Below are 18,393 nucleotides of genomic sequence, written 5' to 3'. Positions count from 1 at the left end.
CCATTCAGTTCTGTAACTTTCAAGCAATCTTTAATACCTGGCACTGCCCTGCTAGCTGCATCATTTTCATAAAATAAATGTGTAATTTTGACAATTTCTGTTGTTAAACTTTTCCCTGGTTTTGGGTTTGAACCTTCCACAAACCCTTATCCTTTCAAAATCTTTTTGAATTGCTGAACAATGCAAATAGGAGCAGTAAATGTGCTCATTATATTCCTGATGCTCCAATTTGCAGGTAAACCTGTAAGAATTATTAGCTTTTTACACAATTTGTAGAATTAAAACACATTATGGTAGCCAAGATACACAAGAAGTTCACACCCACCACAGTAATACAGATTTATGTCAACTAGCTCTGCAGAGCAAAAAGAGATTGAAGAAAGGTATGACAAGATAAAAGAAAATATTCACATAGTTAAGGGAGACGAAAATTGAATTGTGACGGGGGACTGGAATTAGATAGTATGAAAAGGAAGAGAAGTAAAAATAGTAGGTGAACATGGTCTGGGGGATAGGAATGAATGAGAAAGCCACCTTTTTGCACAGAGCATACTTTAATCATCGCTAACACTTGGTTTGAGAATCAGGAAAGAATGTTGTATACGTGAAAGAGACCTGGAGACACCATAAGGTTTCAAAATTGAGTATGTAACGGTAAGACTGAGATTTCGGAACCAGATTTTAAATTGTAAGACATTTGTGTGGGCAGATGTAGACTCAGACTACAATGTATTGTTTATGAACTGTAGAATAAAACTCAAGAAATAGCAAAAAAAAGTAGGAAATGAAAGAGATGGGACCTGGAGTGACTGAAAGAACCAGAGGTTGTAGAGAGTTTGAGGGAGCATTAGGGAATGATTGACTAGAACTGGGTAAAGGAATATAGTGGAAGACGAATGGGTAGCTTTGAGAGATGAAATAGTGAAGGCAGCAGAGGATAAAGTAGGTAAAAAGACGAGGGCTAGTGGAAATCCTTGGGCAACACAAGATGTATTGAAATCAGTTGATGAAAGGAGAAACTATAAAAATACAATAAATGAATCAGGTGAAAGGGAATACAAATGTATAAAAAATGAAAGTGATAGGAAGTGCAAAATGGCTAAGAAAGTGTGTCTAGAGGACAAATGTAATGATTTAGAAGCATATTCCACTAGGGACAAGGTAGATACTGTGTACAGGAAAATTTGACAGACCTCAGGAGAAGAGAGAACCACCTGCATGAATATAAAGAGCTCTGATGGAAAACCAGTTCTAAGCAAAGAAGGGAAGGCAGAAAGGTGGAAGGAGTATATAGTGGATCTATACAAGGGATACGTACTTGAGGGCAATATTATGGAAATGAAAGAGAATGTGGAGGAAAATGATATAGGAGATATGATACTGCATGAAGAATTTGACAGAGCACTTGAAAGACCCAAGTTGTAACAAGGCCCTGGACTAGAACTACTGATAGCCTTGGTAGAGCCAGCCATGAGAGAACTGTTCCATCTAATGAGCAAGATGTAAGAGACAGGCGAAATACCTTCAGGCTTCAAGAAGAAAGTAATAATTCCAACTCCAAAAAAAGCAGGTGCTGATAGGTGTGAAAATTACCGGACTATCAGTTTAGTAAGTCATGGTTGCAAAATACTAACATAAATTCTTTACAGAAGAATGGAAAAACTGTTAGAAGCCGACCTAGGGGAAAATCAGTTTGGATTCCGTAGAAATATTGGAACATGTGAGGCAGTAATGACCCTGAGACTTCTCATAGAAGATAAGTCAATGAAAGATATACCTATGTCTGTGGGATCTGTAGACTTTGAGGAAGCTTTCCAGATTCTAAAGGTGGCAGGGGTAAAATAAAGGGAGCGAAAGGCTATTAACGATTTGTACAGAAACCAGATGACATTTATAAGAGTTGAGGGGCAATGAAAGGGAAGCAGTGGTTGAGAATGGAAGTGATAAAAGGTTGTAGGCTGTCACTGATACTATTCAGTCTGTAATATGAGCAAGCAACAAAACAAACAAAAGAAAAATTATGAGTAGGAATTAGTCCAGGGCAAAGAAATACAAACTTTGATGGCATTGTAATTCTGTCTGAGACAGCGAACTGCTGGGAAGAGCAAATGAATTGAATGGACAGTGTCTTGAAATGTGAATACAGGATAAACATCAACAAAAGCAAACTGAGGATAATGGAATGTAGCCAAATTAGGTGATGCTGGGGGGGGGGGGGGGGAATTTTCATGATGTCTACTGGTAAATTCTGCATTACAAAGGGCATCCGGATACTTCGGGTCAGGCAGTATGTGTTGTAATAGGTAATATACTTATCCTTGGTGGATATTGTATACACTTCTTGATTTATAGTTATTACTGCAAATGATACTTGGAATAATTTATTTGTATTAAAAGGAAGATTCTTTCTAGAGAATTATAAAATTATGAGACACAATTACTACCTATTATTTATCTATGAGAGACAAAATATTTAGTACCACCAATGTGAATACATAAGACTGTCCTATCATTAAGAGTTTTTTCTGCCCTTGTCAGGGAGGAGATAGGTGTAGGTTGCTGTGGATTAGTGTGTGAGGTCGACAGAAGTCACTCCTGGCAAGATCAGTGATAGTTGAGTACCGATTATGATTTGGTGCTAAAAGAAAGAAATCTATAATGTGGCAAAAATAGAGCCTTTTGTCCATCTGCACACTGAAGCTATTTTAATATCACAGGAAGGTGATATAATTCGTGAATGTGAAGTGAATATGCCTGTCACTTTCCAAGGTAATGAAGGAGATAACAATTCTATTCTAGTAGAGATATTGCAGTCAATATGAACACTGAGGACATAAATCCCTTGTGGAAACAGCTACAAAGAATGTTAAATGAAGAATCGTGGTTTGAAAGGACAGGTTAGAGAAATTAGCACAGCCTGTACTGCGTAACACAGATGGAGAATATAAAGCGGCATATGGAACAGTTGTCAACTTGAGTATACCACTTGCTGAAAGTGTAAAGAAATATGGAGAAAATATCTCTAATGGAACATAGGCAGATTAGAACGTGTGCCAGACTCTGATTCATACTGGGAACCTTTGCATTTTGCTAGTAGTGTCATTGCCAAATGAGGTACCCGAGCGCAACTTGACATGCCCTCACAGCTTTCCTTCTGCCAGTACCTTATTCTCCTACCTCCCAAACTTCATAAAAGTTCTCCAGCACGCTTTGTGGGACTAGCACACTTTTCTTGCAGGATTGCTGGTTTGGCAAGGTGTGCAGGAGGACTTTGAAGTTTTGGAGGTAGAAGAAAGGTGCTGTCAGAAGTTAAGCTAGGAGGGCGGCTCGTGTGCTGTGCCTGGGTAGCTTAGTTAGTGGAGCACTTCCTGTGAAAGACAGAGGTATGTGGTTTGGTCCTGGTCAGGCAGACTGTTTCAATATACTGGGAAGTTTGAAATCAGTCCCCACTCTACTTCAGAGTGAAAATTTCATTCTGCATCTCGAATGAAGTCTTCAGAAAATATTAGATGTACTGGAAGATGAAGAGTACAACAGAAGAGTAAATCGTGTTGCCAGTTTATTAGAATTAAGAAATGGATCAGAATAAAAATAAAACTGAAAATAATCTATTAGGCTCTTCATATGAAACACCGTATAGAGTATGAAACACTGAAAATTGATGCTTTCGAGTTCAGCAGTTTTTGGTGACAGAGACTTACGGAAATAGTTACTTAAAAAGTTCTATGTTTTTGAATACATGTGTCAAACAAAAAAGAGCACTTGTCATAATGTGCATGTGTCCCTGTAAATCCTTTCACTGGAAGTAATTGGTGACATATTTACTGCCAGGATCCGTGTATATTGTTATGGAACTAGTTCCAGAAAACTTTCTAGAGTTTGCATCTTTGTTAAAAGAAATGTAGGCTATGAAAGGAAGAGAGAGAAGCAAAATGCAGACCAGTGAGATGAAATTCTTGAGGAACAGTATTGGAGTGACAAAAACAGGCAGGTTAAGAAATGAGAGGATCAAAGTGTTAATGAAGGTGGAACCATTACAGGAGGATATAGAGATATCAAGGCTGAGATGGTATTGACATGTTAAGCGAATGGAGGAGAAGAGGATACCCAGGATGATACACAAGATGAAACTGGAAGGAAAGAGACCAAGAGGAAGACCAAGTGACAGATGGCTGAAAGGAGTGGAGGATTGAGTCCACTAGAAAGGAGAAGAATGGACCAAGGTGGGACGGAGAGATGATGGCAAGACAGAAGACGATGGAGAGTCCTATGTTCCAAACAGACCTGGCCAGAGCCATTAAACTGTCAAAGATGATGATGATGATGATGATGATGATGATGATGATGATGATGATGATGATGATGATGATGATGATGATGGTGGTGGTAAAAGGTCAGTTAAATCATTGCAAAGTAGACAGCTTGCAGTGGGCTTCATCTTTCTTGTAGTTTACAGAGGGAGGACAAAAGTATTAGCTCGCCTAATGTGGTCTAGTAAAACCTGTGGCATTCATAACTACTTAGTCATCTCAGGGTGGAAAAATACAGGTCCTGTATGGTTTTCGAAGGAATCTTTTACCATTCTTCCTGCAAAATAGTGGCAAGTCAGATAGTGATGGTGGAATGCAATCCTGTATGCTTCCTTCCAAAGTGGATCACAGGGTCTCAATAATACTGAGATCTAGTGACTGTGGTGACTAGAGGCGGTGCTCACAAAACCAGTCCCGGACAGTGCGATCTGTGTGGGAAGGTGCCATGTCGGGCACAAACATTGTACTGCAGGATGGACCTGATCGATCAAAATGGTCTCACAATCCTTGGCAGTAATGTGACCTTGGATAGTGCCAATGGTGCTCAGGAAATGCCACGATACAGCTGCCCAAATAGTCAAGAAATCCCTGACGTATTTCGCTCTTTGGACGTAAACTTGCAAGGGGACCGTCAGACTTTTGTTAATCATGTTGTAGAGATACCTATCCCAAGTGGCTGGCTAGTGGCTCTCCTTGCGACAACCCCCAGTTTCCAAGAGAATCGTTGTTGAAGTTTTCTTTGTACCTCCTATGTCTACAACATGAGTGCTGTAACGATTGATCGAAAGCAGTGCAGCAGCTAATGTTCGTGCCAACCACACAGACGGTGGAGTTTTCCCATTGGTCTTTATTTCACTAAAGGGAGTGTTAGCAACAGGCCATTGAAACAATCCAGTAGCTGATCTTAGCTTCTGTATCTGTTTCGTGCTTCTCTTATTTTTTCTTGCAGTTGCTGTATGGTACAGATATTGCAAGGGTCCTGCTATTGAGTATCCTTGAAATGTAACAGAGCTTGTTCCCTGTGGACTCCGATCCACTCCATCGAAGATGCAGAAAGAGACCTTTCTTATTCCAGTGGAATAACACACTCAGTAGTTCAACTCATAGTATTTCCCATAATGTACAAACCTTAACGTATCATAATGAATTGTCTACACTTGCATTACATTCCATCTAGATGTTGTCATGTGTCAGTCTCGGATGAGACTGAGAACAGTATTGCAATAAAATCTGAAGATCAATGCTGTGATGATTTGTTTGATGTCACGGAGGCCACGTGTGCCCCATGCCTTTCCCCGCAACACCACAGAGCAAAAGACTCCACCCAGCAGGCAGGAGCACCAGCCCGCAGCCCACATCACCAGTATGTCAGGATCGGTACAATCCAATCTGCACAGATCATCAAAAAACCCTCCCAAAAGTGGTGTGCTTCCTATTTACTACCTACCTTAATCCACAAACATCTTTAGTTGGCCAATGGATATCGAGGATGTGGAACAACTCATTCTATGAATGACAGCCTACACCTCAGTGGCACTGGTCCAAATTCACCCCTCATACTTCTTTTTTTAGTTTCTTTGCGCAGAATGTTATTAAAGTATGTGTCATCCAAAATTACTCAAATATAGTCTTTTTCTCTGTAATAATTTTATTAACAAATAAATCGTTACAGCAACTTATCTTCAAATGTCTAATTTAGTTTGTCACAACTATATTACAGAATAGTCTTTCTCATTATCACTTGCAGTGTTAGAACAGAATTCTGAATAGGGTTTGTCATACAAGCAACCAAAATACAAATTCGTAGAGGACCCTGCACACTTATTGAAAGGTACTACCTCACAGGCACACAGATATGTTAGAAGCAGTACCAGAAAATACAGTTTAATTTTAAAAAAAAGAAAAGAATGTTCCTTTGGTCAACTTCATTGCTAACTATGGGTATTTGATAGTTCCTGTGAAAGCAGGTGCACTAAACTGGTACAGAATCAAAGAATGTTTTTTTAGGGAATGTTCCCTCACAATTCCTGTATTAGTCCTTTGAAAGTTGGGAACATTTTAAATATTTTTTGTGATATTTTTAACCTGTCTGTGAAAATAAACATTGCTTGCTTGGCAAAGTGGAGTTTGTTTTGGACAATCTGATGGTGCAGGTGCTTGCTACCTTTCCTCTGCAAAGATTCGATCATGAAGTGTCTGATCAGTCTGCCCTCCCCATGAATCAAGTGAACATTATTCAAATATTTGGCATTTTAATAACAGAATACACATTTGAAGAAAGTTTGCTGTAATGATTGATATATTAATGAAATTATTACACTGAAAATTACTATTTTTAAATAATTTTGTATATACCATTTAACAACATTCTGGATGATGAAATTGTAAAAAAAAGTACATGGGTGGGATTTGAACCTGTAGTGGCAGTGATATAGTTGTCAACTTTAGCTGCTGCACTACTTCCACTTGGACAGAATAGCATTAACGAACAGTTATAGGAGGTAAGCATAAAACTTAAAGGTCGCTTTTCTCCGAAACTACATGAAAACCCACTAGCCAGTTACTTGGCACAAGTTTCTCTACAACATACCTAAGAATTGTCAAAATCTTTGATTAATAAGTCTGATCGACGACCCCTCCCCCCCCCCCCCCCCCCCCCAGTTAGCCAAAGAGTGTGAAGCAAGATTCACCCAGTTAAATGACTTTCATTGTTTTGTAGTCCAGGTTTTATGGCTTTGGCACAGTGTTCTCCTGTTCTTGACATTTTTGTCACTGGTGCGTGGTTTTGGAATTCCAGCTCCAGCATATGGAGCTCCCTTCCTACTGTTTTGGTGATGCCAGGGTTTAAGTGTGTGATATTCAGTTCTGCAGCTGTCCTCCTTAGTTTTCCTCACAATCCCCTTATTTTTCCTCACAATCCTCTTCAATGACAATCTCACTCGCTCGACACACTTTTGTCTGTGTTGTGACTTAGAAGATGATGTTTTTCCACTTTCCCATTATGTGGTATAAATCATCAATACAGTGCCCCTTGAAACACCAAAAACTTTGGCTATCTTTCTTACAGAAGCACCCACCATATGGGCACCAACAATTGCCCATATTTGAAGTCGCTTAGCTTCAACATAATCCACTCCCAACTACACAGAACAGTTTCAACCATAGCACACACTTTTAATGTATTGACATTGCCCAGGTGCAGTTTTTGGTCAAATACAATAGCGCAACTGGCTGGCTTGTCTAGCATTTGCATTGATGTTAAAGCATGTACTTTTTACTATGTTTATATATTTTTGTCCAACTGTGTATATTTTGACACATTAGCAGCAGCTTTCCTTAGTAATGATTTGTCCACTGTTTGGATAACAGTGGCACAAGCGTAGATAGGGATTAAAAATTTTTGTGTTGTCCAGTCTCCTGCTCAGAATACTGTACAGTAATCAGTTTTTCAACTTTTATTATATTTGAATAGTAATAGATTCCATAGTGACTGGAATAATTTAATTTAGTCAGTCAAGTAAGACATGATTACGTGAACTGGTTTTCGATTTTGAGTGCATGTTTCTCTTTCAGTATACCAGAGGAAAAGTAATAAGTTGTGAGGGGAAATGAACAAAGAACAGTTCAGACAAGGGCCCGAATCGAAACGGGTATCTGTCAATTATTTGGCCTTTGCAGATGACCTAGCCACTTTGCCAACAGTAACTTGGCAATCCTAAATACTGACTGATTGACAGAGATACCTGAGGAAGTAGGATTACAGGTCTCCTCTGAAAAGACAGAAATACAAACACCAGCTATGGACTAGAATGAATTATTTTAATCAGAGGTAAGATTAATTTTGTGAATAAATTTAGGAACGTTGTCGAGATAATCCAGTCAAATGGTTTAGAACAGGAAGCGACAGTCAAATTGCTTCGAAAAGGAAGCGATCACTGTCAGGGTCTGCAAATTGGATAAAGCATATCACTTGATGGAAAAATTCCTCATTACAGAAGTCGCCATGCATTGGAGTGCACACACTACAGTATGATTGTCAAGTCTGAAAGAATATATGAGGAGCAAATTTTGAAAACGCATCCAGTAATGTCCACTGGTGGACAAAATTGAATTTGATATGAAATTGTGTATTTTCTGATGTGCTTTGCATATTCCTACAATCAGCCAATCAAAACAATTTTAAAACCTCCAAAAAGAGCTTTGAAAAGTAGCACATGCAACAAACAGCACTTGTCCTCTATTATGGATGAATCAAGCTGCATGAAGTCCATCAGTTCATTTTGTTTCATTAAGCAATATTTACAGTATAACACTGGTGGACTTATGTGAAACCTTTTAACCATCCAATTGGTAATAGTTTTCAGTATTACAGCATTCTTGTGTATGTTCTTGCCAACTAATCAAAATGCATTAGGTCAAATATCAAAATGCTTGTTGTCCAATAGAACACACTAACCACATTTACTCCACCACAAAAGACCTCATATCTCGTACGTAAGTAAATTACTTGAATTAAACACATTTTCATCATCTGTACCTAAAATTTTTTATGTAAAACTAAAAAAGTTAATAAAAAATAAAGGGTTTTGACAATTAGTACCCGTTTCGAAATGCTGTAGGACCACTGCTCAGAATGACATCAAATTTGAACAGCATATTACACACACAGAGTGAAACGTCTTGGAGGAAAATGCAAATCTGATCAATAGGTGGCACTGTGAGTGTCAGAATATGCACACCAACAGCTGTTAGTCAGTTTGCACCAGAGATGCCCAACACGACTGTCTACATCTACATTTATACTCCGCAAGCCACCCAACAGTGTGTGGCGGAGGGCACTTTACGTGCCACTGTCATTACCCCCCTTTCCTGTTCCAGTCGCGTATGGTTCGCGGGAAGAAAGACTGTCTGAAAGCCTCCGTGCGCGCTCTAATCTCTCTAATTTTACATTCATGATCTCCTCGGGAGGTATAAGTAGGGGGAAGCAATATATTCGATACCTCATCCAGACACGCACCCTCTCGAAACCTGGCGAGCAAGCTACACCGCGATGCAGAGCGCCTCTCTTGCAGAGTCTGCCACTTGAGTTTGCTAAACATCTCCGTAACGCTATCACGGTTACCAAATAACCCTGTGACGAAACGCGCCGCTCTTCTTTGGATCTTCTCTATCTCCTCCGTCAACCCGATCTGGTACGGATCCCACACTGATGAGCAATACTCAAGTAAAGGTCGAACGAGTGTTTTGTAAGCCACCTCCTTTGTTGATGGACTGCATTTTCTAAGCACTCTCCCAATGAATCTCAACCTGGTACCCGCCTTACCAACAATTAATTTTATATGATCATTCCACTTCAAATTGTTCCGCACGCATACTCCCAGATATTTTACAGAAGTAATTGCTACCATTGTTTGTTCTATCATATAATCATACAATAAAGGATCTTTCTTTCTATGTATTCGCAATACATTACATTTGTCTATGTTAAGGGACAGTCGCCACTCCCTGCACCAAGTGCCTATCCGCTGCAGATCTTCCTGCATTTTGCTACAATTTTCTAATGCTGCAACTTCTCTGTATACTACAGCATCATCCGCGAAAAGCCGCATGGAACTTCATGAAGAATCATGTGCTGTTATTAAAACTGTTTTACAAGAATGGGGACTATGTGCCAGTAGCCCTGCAGAAGTTCTGGACACTCAGGGGTATGAAACACACGGGTCCATTATCTACTATGGTTCTGGAGAAAATTATTATAAAATTTGAAAAGATGGTTTCTTTTAAATTACAATGTGCCAGGAGGAGGAAAGCAGTTGATCCAGCTTTTGCAGGAGGGGTTGAGCAGTGGTGTGCAAATATCAATGCACAGGGAACTGCTCGAATGCTGGGCATGCCTCCAATGACAGTGCATAAAATCCTATGAAACATCCTGCATTGCTGTCCATACGAAATCGCCTATGTCCAAGAGTTGATTCTTGCTGACGTGCCAGCAAGACAAGTGTTCACTCGGAGTTTTTTGCTTGCATGGAAGTGAACAAACAGTGGCCAGGGAACATTCTGTGGACAGTCAAAGCCCATTTCAGTCTCCAAGGACAAGGCAGTACGCAGAATGGCAGAATATGGGCAACGGAAAATCCACATCCTCATCCACATGAAATGGTACCACTTCATTCCGCAAAGATGACTGTTTGGTGCAGGTTGATGGCATCGGTCCTCATAGGTCCATATTTTTTTGAGGAGACAAGTCCTGGGGTCCTGTTACCCATACTGTCACTGGTAAATTCTATGAGTCTTCTGCACTCAAACATCATTTCAACCCTACAACAGTCTGGATGTGTGGGTAGGATAATTTTTATGCAAGATAGCACTCTTCCACAAATTTCACAGCCAGTGAAGTGGCTGCTACACAGGCATTTCGGAAACACTAAAGTTATTAGCCATCACTTACCTACAGCCTGGCCCTCCAGATCTGATCTTAAATCTGTGTGACTTCTGGCTGTTGCGTTATCTGAAAGATGCATTCAGTGCTCTAATTATGAATATAGTTGAATTGAAGGCATGTGTTGTGCAACACATTCTTAACATGACACCCGAGACACTGATATGTTGTGAAACAAGCTGTTTCTCAATTTCAGCTTGTTGCAGTAAATGGTGGACAAAACCCTGAACATTTTTCACACTAGTCTCTCAACAATTAGAAACTGATGCCATTTTGCTTTTTATGCAGTTTTTGGCCTCAGGACAATTAAAAACCCTGAGGCCAAAAACTACATAAAAAGCAAAATGGCATCGGTTTCTAATTGTTGGGAGACTAGCGTGAAATATGTTCAGTGTTCTGTCCACCATTTTCTGCAAGTTGAAATTTAGAAACAGCAGTTCAAATCTCGGTCTGGCACACATTTTTAATCTGCCAGGAAGTTTCATGTTAGTGCACACTCTGGTGCAGATTGAGAATCTCATTCTAGTGACCATTTTAGATTCCATTTTTTCACTCGTTTTAGCACAAATAATTGTTCAGATCTTTCGTGTCTGCCTAAGTGACTTCATTATCTTTCCGCCAAAGGAAAATAGCTGTTCAACAAGAGCAGAAATTGGTAAACAAGTATAATATTAAGGAAGAGTTTTTTACAATCGTATATCTGTTCAAGGAATGTAAATTATAGCCATTATCTTTTAAATATTGTGGTGTTACTAGATCTGTTGTAGTGGGGACACTTATCACGGCTGCAAAAGAATCGGAGCTCTCAACAAACACATAATAAGATCCATCCTTTTCTTTTTTTTTTTTAATCAGAATGTTGCAAGTTGTTCCCATCTTCTTCCTGTTTTGTCTGCTGCACTTCTGGTATTCACTACTAGGCTTTGGTACCCCACCTCATTTTGAATAAGCGATATGAAATGGATGCTAATATTACACCCTTTGCTTTTGTGGTGTTAAATTCCATCCTGTTGGTTATTGATAACTCGGGGATTTTCCAGTTGATTCTAAATAAGTTTCACAAGTGCTCTAAGAGATCTTGAACACAGATTCCAAAATTCCTGACATTTTGATGTGGCTGCATCATGAAGTTTTTTGTATGAATTACTTTGAGATCTGGCTTTATGATTTCAAATGGTGCGGGTGTGTGCGCGCGTGCTTGCAACTGTTCAAAATCTTCATATGCCTCTGGAAATTCTCTTGGTCCTAACATATAATCAGCAGCAGCAGCTGCTGCTTTTTCATGAACAACTTTAATATCTTGCATATGGCTGAATCTCTTTCACTTGATCATGTATCCAAATCTTTTTTATGTATTTTAAAGGTGTTGACCACATTTCATCCATTGTCAGAAATAGTTTTCATGATTTTTGTCAACTTTGTATAGATTTAGAATGAATGTTCACAATCTCTTCAGCTGCTTTGTCGTAACTGTGCGAATCCTTAAATCTTGAATATCACCAGTGGTACATACAAAATCAACCCTTTTCAAAGCTCCTTTTGTATTCCATACATATTCTGTGTACTGTGCTGCAATTTCTTTAAATTAAGTGTTGTCCAATACAAAATTTTTGGTAGCACAGGTAACTGCTGTGTTCCTTCAGTGAGATCCTTAAAGAACTCATTTTCTACGCTTGATGTTGGTGAATGGTATCACTTAGGAAACCATGAATCACCACAGTGAAATCTTTATTTGTGCTTACAAAGTAATGTGAATAAACATCATTAATACGACAATAGTATCTAAATTACTGATAGCTGATGAAAACTATCGATACTCATCTTACCTACGAAAAGAAAATCACTTGTTAAAAGTACTCCATAGATGTAGACACCATTTACAAAGGTATAGCTGTCAATTGTCACAGGAATGGAATCTTAGTGTTTCCTGTGAGTAAACTCATAATCATACAAAAGTATGATATTGACCTCGCTCCCTCCTCCCTTCACTATGTTTTGGGATCATTAGGTGTTATGAGATGATTTTTGTGTGTTTAATATAAAACAAACCGGTATAGTTTACATATAATGTTGGTGGTGGAATATTTGTTGCTGTCAGAAATAGTTTGCCTTGTAGTGAACTTGAAGTAGACATTCCCTGCGAAATAGTATGGGTCTAAACTATTAATTGGATAGTTTTACCGACCCCCGACTCAGAAGGTATAGTTGCTGAACAGTTCAAAGATAGCTTGTCTCATTTCAAATAGGTACCTCACTCATACAATTATAGTTGGTTGTGACTTCAATCTACCCTAGATATGTTGGAAAAATTACATGTTTAAAGCTGACAGCAGGCATAAAACGTCAACCGAAATTGTAGTGAAGGCTTTCTCAGAAAATTATTTTGAAAAATTAGTTCATAAGCACACTCGAAGCATAAATGTTTGTGAAAGCATACTTGACCTCTTAGCAACAAATAATCCTGGATAAATAGTGAGTATCATGACAAATACAGGGATTAGTGACCACAAGTCAGTTGCTGCTAGGCTGAATACCGTAACACTTACAACCATCAAAAAGAAACTCAAAGTACATCTATTTAAAAATTACTCTTAATGCCATTTTAAGAGACAGTCTTCACTCCTTCCGATCTGATCATGTAAGTTAGAAAAGTTGTGGAATGATTTCAGAGAGATAGTATCGACAGCAATTTAGAGATACATACCACATAAATTAATAAGTGATGCTACTGATACCACATGGTACACAAAAGGGGTCAGATCGTTGTTGCAGAAGCAGTGAAAAAAGCATGCCAAATTTAAACGAACACAAAATCCTAAAGACTGGCAAAGTTTTTCAGAAGTTAGAAATATAGGACATACTTCAATGTGGGATGCTTTTGATAATTTCCACAATGAAACTGTCTCGAAATCTAGCAGAAAACCCAGACAGATTCTGGTCATACATAAAGAGCACCCGTGGAATGATGCAGTCAATGCATTCACTGCACGATAACAGCGGTGAAGTCACGGATGACAGTGCCACTAAAGCAGAGTTTATTAAACACAGTTTTCTGAAACTCTTTCACCAAAGACGGAAGTAAACATTCCTGAATTCCAATCGAGAACAACTGTCAAGAGGGGAAACATAGAAGTACATATCTTCGATGTTGCAAAGCAGCTTAAATAACTTAATAAAGACAAGGTTTCCGGTACATGGTGTATACCAGTCAGGTTCCTCTGAGTATGCTGATACTTGAGCTCCATATTTAGCAATTATATACAACCACTCGCTCACAGAAAGATCTACACCTGAAGACTGGAAAATTGCTCAAGTCTCACCAACACCCAAAAAGGGAAGTAGGAGTAATCCGTTGAATTACAGGCCCATATCACTAATGTTGATTTGTAGTATGCTTTTGGAACATATACTGTATTCAGACATGAAGTACTTCAAAGAAAACGATTTATTCACACAGTCAGCACGGATTCAGAAAATATCGTTCTTGTGAAACACAACTAGTTCTTTATACTCATGAAGTAATAAATGCTATCGACAGGGGTGTCAAATTGATTCCATATTTTTAGATTTCCAGAAGGCTTTCGACTCTGTTCCTCACTTGCATCTTCTAACCAAACTGTGTGCCTACGGAATATCGCCTCAGTTGTGCGACTGGATTCGTGATTTCCTGTCAGGAAGATCACAGTTCGTAGTAATAGAGGGAAAGTCATAGAGTAAAACAGAAGTAATATCCAGCGTTCCCCAAGGAAGTGCTACAGGCCCTCTATTGTTCCTGATGTATATTCACGATATAGGAGACAATCTTAGTAGCCGTTTTATATTGTTGGCAGATGATGCTGTCATTTACCATCTTGTAAAGTCATCAGATGTCCAAAATGTTGCAAAATGGTGTAGATAAGATACCTGTATGGTGAAAAAAGTGGCAATTGACGTTGACTAAAGAAAAAGTGTGAAGTTATTCACATGAGTACTAAAAGAAATCCACTAAATTTAGATTACGTGATAAGTCACACAAATCTGAAGGCTGTAAATTCAACTAAATACTTAAGTGTTACAATTACAAATAACCCAAATTGGAATGATCACATGGATAATGTTGTGGGTAGAGGAAACCAAAGACTGTGATACATTAGGAAAACACTTAAAAGGTGCAACAGGCCTACTAAAGAGACTGCTAACACCACACTTGTCCGCCCTATTCTGGCGTATTGCTGTGCGGTGTGGGAACCGCATCAGGTGGGACTGACAGATGGCATCGAAAAAGTACAAAGAAGGGCAGCTTGTTTTGTATTATTGCGAGATAGTGCCACAGACATAATACGTGAATTGGAGTGGCAATTGTTAAAACAAAGGCAATTTTTCATTGCGATGGGATCTTCTCATAAAATTTCAATCACCTGTTTTCTCCTCTGATTGTGAAAACATTCTTGTGGTACACACCAACATAGGATAAATAATCATCACAATAAAATAAGAGAAATTAGGACTCTCACAGAAAAATTTAAGTGCTTGTTTTTCATGTGTGTCGTTAAAGGGTGGAACGGTAAAGAGACAACTTGAGGTGGTTCATTGAACCCTCTGCCAGGCATTTTATTGTGAATAGCAGAGTAATCATGTAGATGTAGATGTAGACCCAAGCCTTACTGCATTTTCTGCTAATAGGGTCATGGTTATATTCACTTGGCCGGTATATTTTTGGCTCTAATTGTGCCATCTGTGTATGTAGTGGAACTATTTTTATTTAAACACGTGGCTCATTAAAATGGACGCAAACTACAAAGCATGAAATAAAAAAAGGGGAAGCAGTTTGTATTTTACAAATACAAAATATGTATATTTTAAGTATTTAAAATAAAAATGCATTTTGAATGCGTTTTGAAAAAAGTATTTAAAGTGGAGTATAAAAATATATCTTTTGCATTTTGTATATGCATTTCAGGTATATGTATTCCATATCTCTGTTCATTCTTTTTACTGTTTCACATGTCTGTGTAATTTGTAGGTGTGAATAAGAATATCAAATATATAATTAAATAATTGTACTCTATACAGCATTCGAGAAACATTTTAAGTTTCCACTTTCTCAGTGATGCGAGTTAAGTGTACTTGGTCTTGCACATCTTTCATTTTTGTGCCAAATAGGTAAAGGAAGTAACTGAAAATGAGCATCTTTGTCAAAGGTAATACTGAGAACTAGTTTTATTTGTTAGAGGAATCTTAATGCAGCATGCTCCTTGGATAGTTTCAGGATTTATTTATTTAAATCAAAATCAAAACCTGGTTTTTACTGTATTTAAAAGATGAAATATTTTCATTTAGAAAACAAATTCCTGTGCTTTTAAAGATATAGATGATGAAAATGTTTGAGAGTGGTTTAATACTGATGTATGTAAACTGGAATTGCAGAATCTCAATTATGCCGATGTAGCACAAACAAAGTGTGTTCTGTAGAGGAAGAGACTGAAGATGAAATGATGAAAGAACATGTTATCACACATGCTGAGGCACTGAAACGTGTAGATTTGTTATTGGAGTATGGGGACAAAATTTGTTTTACTTTACTGATGTTTTGGATTTCTGGAAAATGAGATCTGTTGGGGAAAAATGATTAAAAATTCGAAAAGCAGAAAATGGAAAATAATTTCCTGAAGATCAACTGAAAGAAAGTGAGAATGAAATAGATTGTGTTTTTAAGTTTAATGTTACAAACAAGTTTCCACTTTCTGGGAAATAATGCATAAGTTTTGCAGTGGGCTTTGGAAATGTGACCTGTGGCTTTTTTTTTTTACATACAGCAGACAGCAGAGCCCAGTAAAGAAAAAGATACATTGAAAATTGTCTGTGTTTCTTGGTTACCTGTCCAGTCTCGGGTAGCCATTAATCTGAATAATCTGGAGCTCGCTGTAATTTGGTTTACTGTTTTGCTATTATTTTTAAATTCAGTTTCTGCAGAACATAATTTTTGGGCAGTGAACAGAGATTAAACGTGTGACGTGTCTGCAGCGAGTCGACGTACAGCGTCGAAGAGCTGCTGGCGCAGATGCTGCAGTCGGCGCGGCATATGGCGCAGGCATCGGCGGGGCAGCCGGTGAAGGAGGCGGTGCTGACGGTGCCCGGCTTCTTCAACCAGGCAGAGCGCCGGGCGCTGCTGCAGGCAGCTGAGATGGCTGGCCTCAAGGTGCTGCAGCTTATCAATGACTATACTGCTGGTCCGTGCCCCTCTCTACTCTACTTGTATCCTACTACTAGTGTGCGTGCTACTGTTTGTGAAAATCTACACTGCTACCGGGCACTCGGGGTGTCCGCCGAGGGAATGTTCCGTTCGGAACTCCCCCCTTGTTAACATCTGCTGACAAACGCGAGCCGAAATTTTCAGTTGTGAGTTCACTTGTGGACGACTTATGTATAGTATGGGCTGTGAAATGTACCTTCCACACAAGACAGCCACCGAATGCCTCCACAGTTCGTGAGTAGCTGCCAGACAACGTATGGTTTGTATGTTCCCAGGCTGGTCGTTCTTTGTAGCCTTGCGAGTGAACCCAATCTTTTGTGAGCTGTCTGATGTAGTTTGAACTCCTTTGAAGGGGGTGGGGGGAATTTAGAGGTTGGGTCTTGTTTATAAAGTTTTCCATTCATTTCACTCTCCATTTCACCAAGAATAGCTGCAAGGTCTGCCACATCACTACTAACACAACACCACACAGATTAGGCCTTAGGCGTGTTCCAGATGGCCATTGGTTGCCCACAAGGCAATACGAGGAGTGATCTGTGATTGTGGGACATGCGATCTGCATGTTGCGAGCCTCTTGGGTCATTATTGGCAGTAGAAGAATCCTGACAGTGTCGCTAGACTGCCTGTTGCAGGGTGCCGATTCTTCCAGAAAACCTAGAATTCTCAGGGAACTAGATTTTATCTGGAAAAATCATGGAATTTCATAAAATATCTGGGGATTTTGCATTTTAAACGTAGCATTGAAATGGAATTTTATGGAGTATAAAAACCACAAACTTTAAAATACTTAATACGACAGTCTGTTAATTACATGAATATTATTCCATATAAATTACCAGTTTAAAAACTGTGTTGAAACTGATGCTTATGGCTGGTATATAGCTCAACTAAATGGAAAGAAGTGTCAATTGTTATGGTATACTCCACACACATACAGACCACTATTAATTTATCAGCTTCTTGGCGCTTCCTCTTGACATCTGGGATTCTCAGGGATTTCCCCCTCCTCCCGACTTTGAGTGGCTACCCTGCATCTGTATCGATTGCTGTGGCAGTCAGTTGTGACATATCTCGTTCCAGTTTGGATTATTATGAGTGTATTGGAGGGAGTCGCACCTGACGGTCCACGGAGGGATGGGGCCTTGGGTCATGTGAATACGGGATGTGATATGCCGTGATGAGTCTGTGGCTAATGTGGCAGACATGGACTGCTCCAGGACAAAAGTAGTTCATATGTCGAACAATATGTGGAAACTTTTGCAGAGAGTGAAGTAGGAACTTTCCTGTAGAATGTTTTTGGAACTGTGGCAAAGTGGGACAGTGCTCACGAAAGTATTGCCAGGAATGTGAGGTTATGTAGCTGGATAACAGGTGGCACTATGTAATTGATCACCTGCATTTCCTTATTGTTG

General features: G+C 39.1%; 1 protein-coding gene across 2 annotated transcripts in view; it reads left to right on the top strand.

Moving 5' to 3' along the window:
* The window catches only part of LOC126210073 (hypoxia up-regulated protein 1), a 108,050-nt gene that overhangs the window by 29,694 nt on the left and 59,963 nt on the right, over positions 1-18,393 (top strand). For both annotated transcript variants that reach the window (XM_049939196.1, XM_049939195.1), the window contains exon 4: positions 16,753-16,958. In XM_049939196.1, the coding sequence (XP_049795153.1) occupies positions 16,753-16,958 (206 nt within the window). The remainder of the gene's footprint in view (positions 1-16,752; positions 16,959-18,393) is intronic.

The sequence above is a fragment of the Schistocerca nitens genome, chromosome 10 (assembly GCF_023898315.1).
Source record: "Schistocerca nitens isolate TAMUIC-IGC-003100 chromosome 10, iqSchNite1.1, whole genome shotgun sequence".
NCBI lineage: Eukaryota > Metazoa > Arthropoda > Insecta > Orthoptera > Acrididae > Schistocerca > Schistocerca nitens.
Note: the sequence above shows the minus strand (reverse complement) of the source record. Positions and strands in the feature narration are given on the sequence as shown.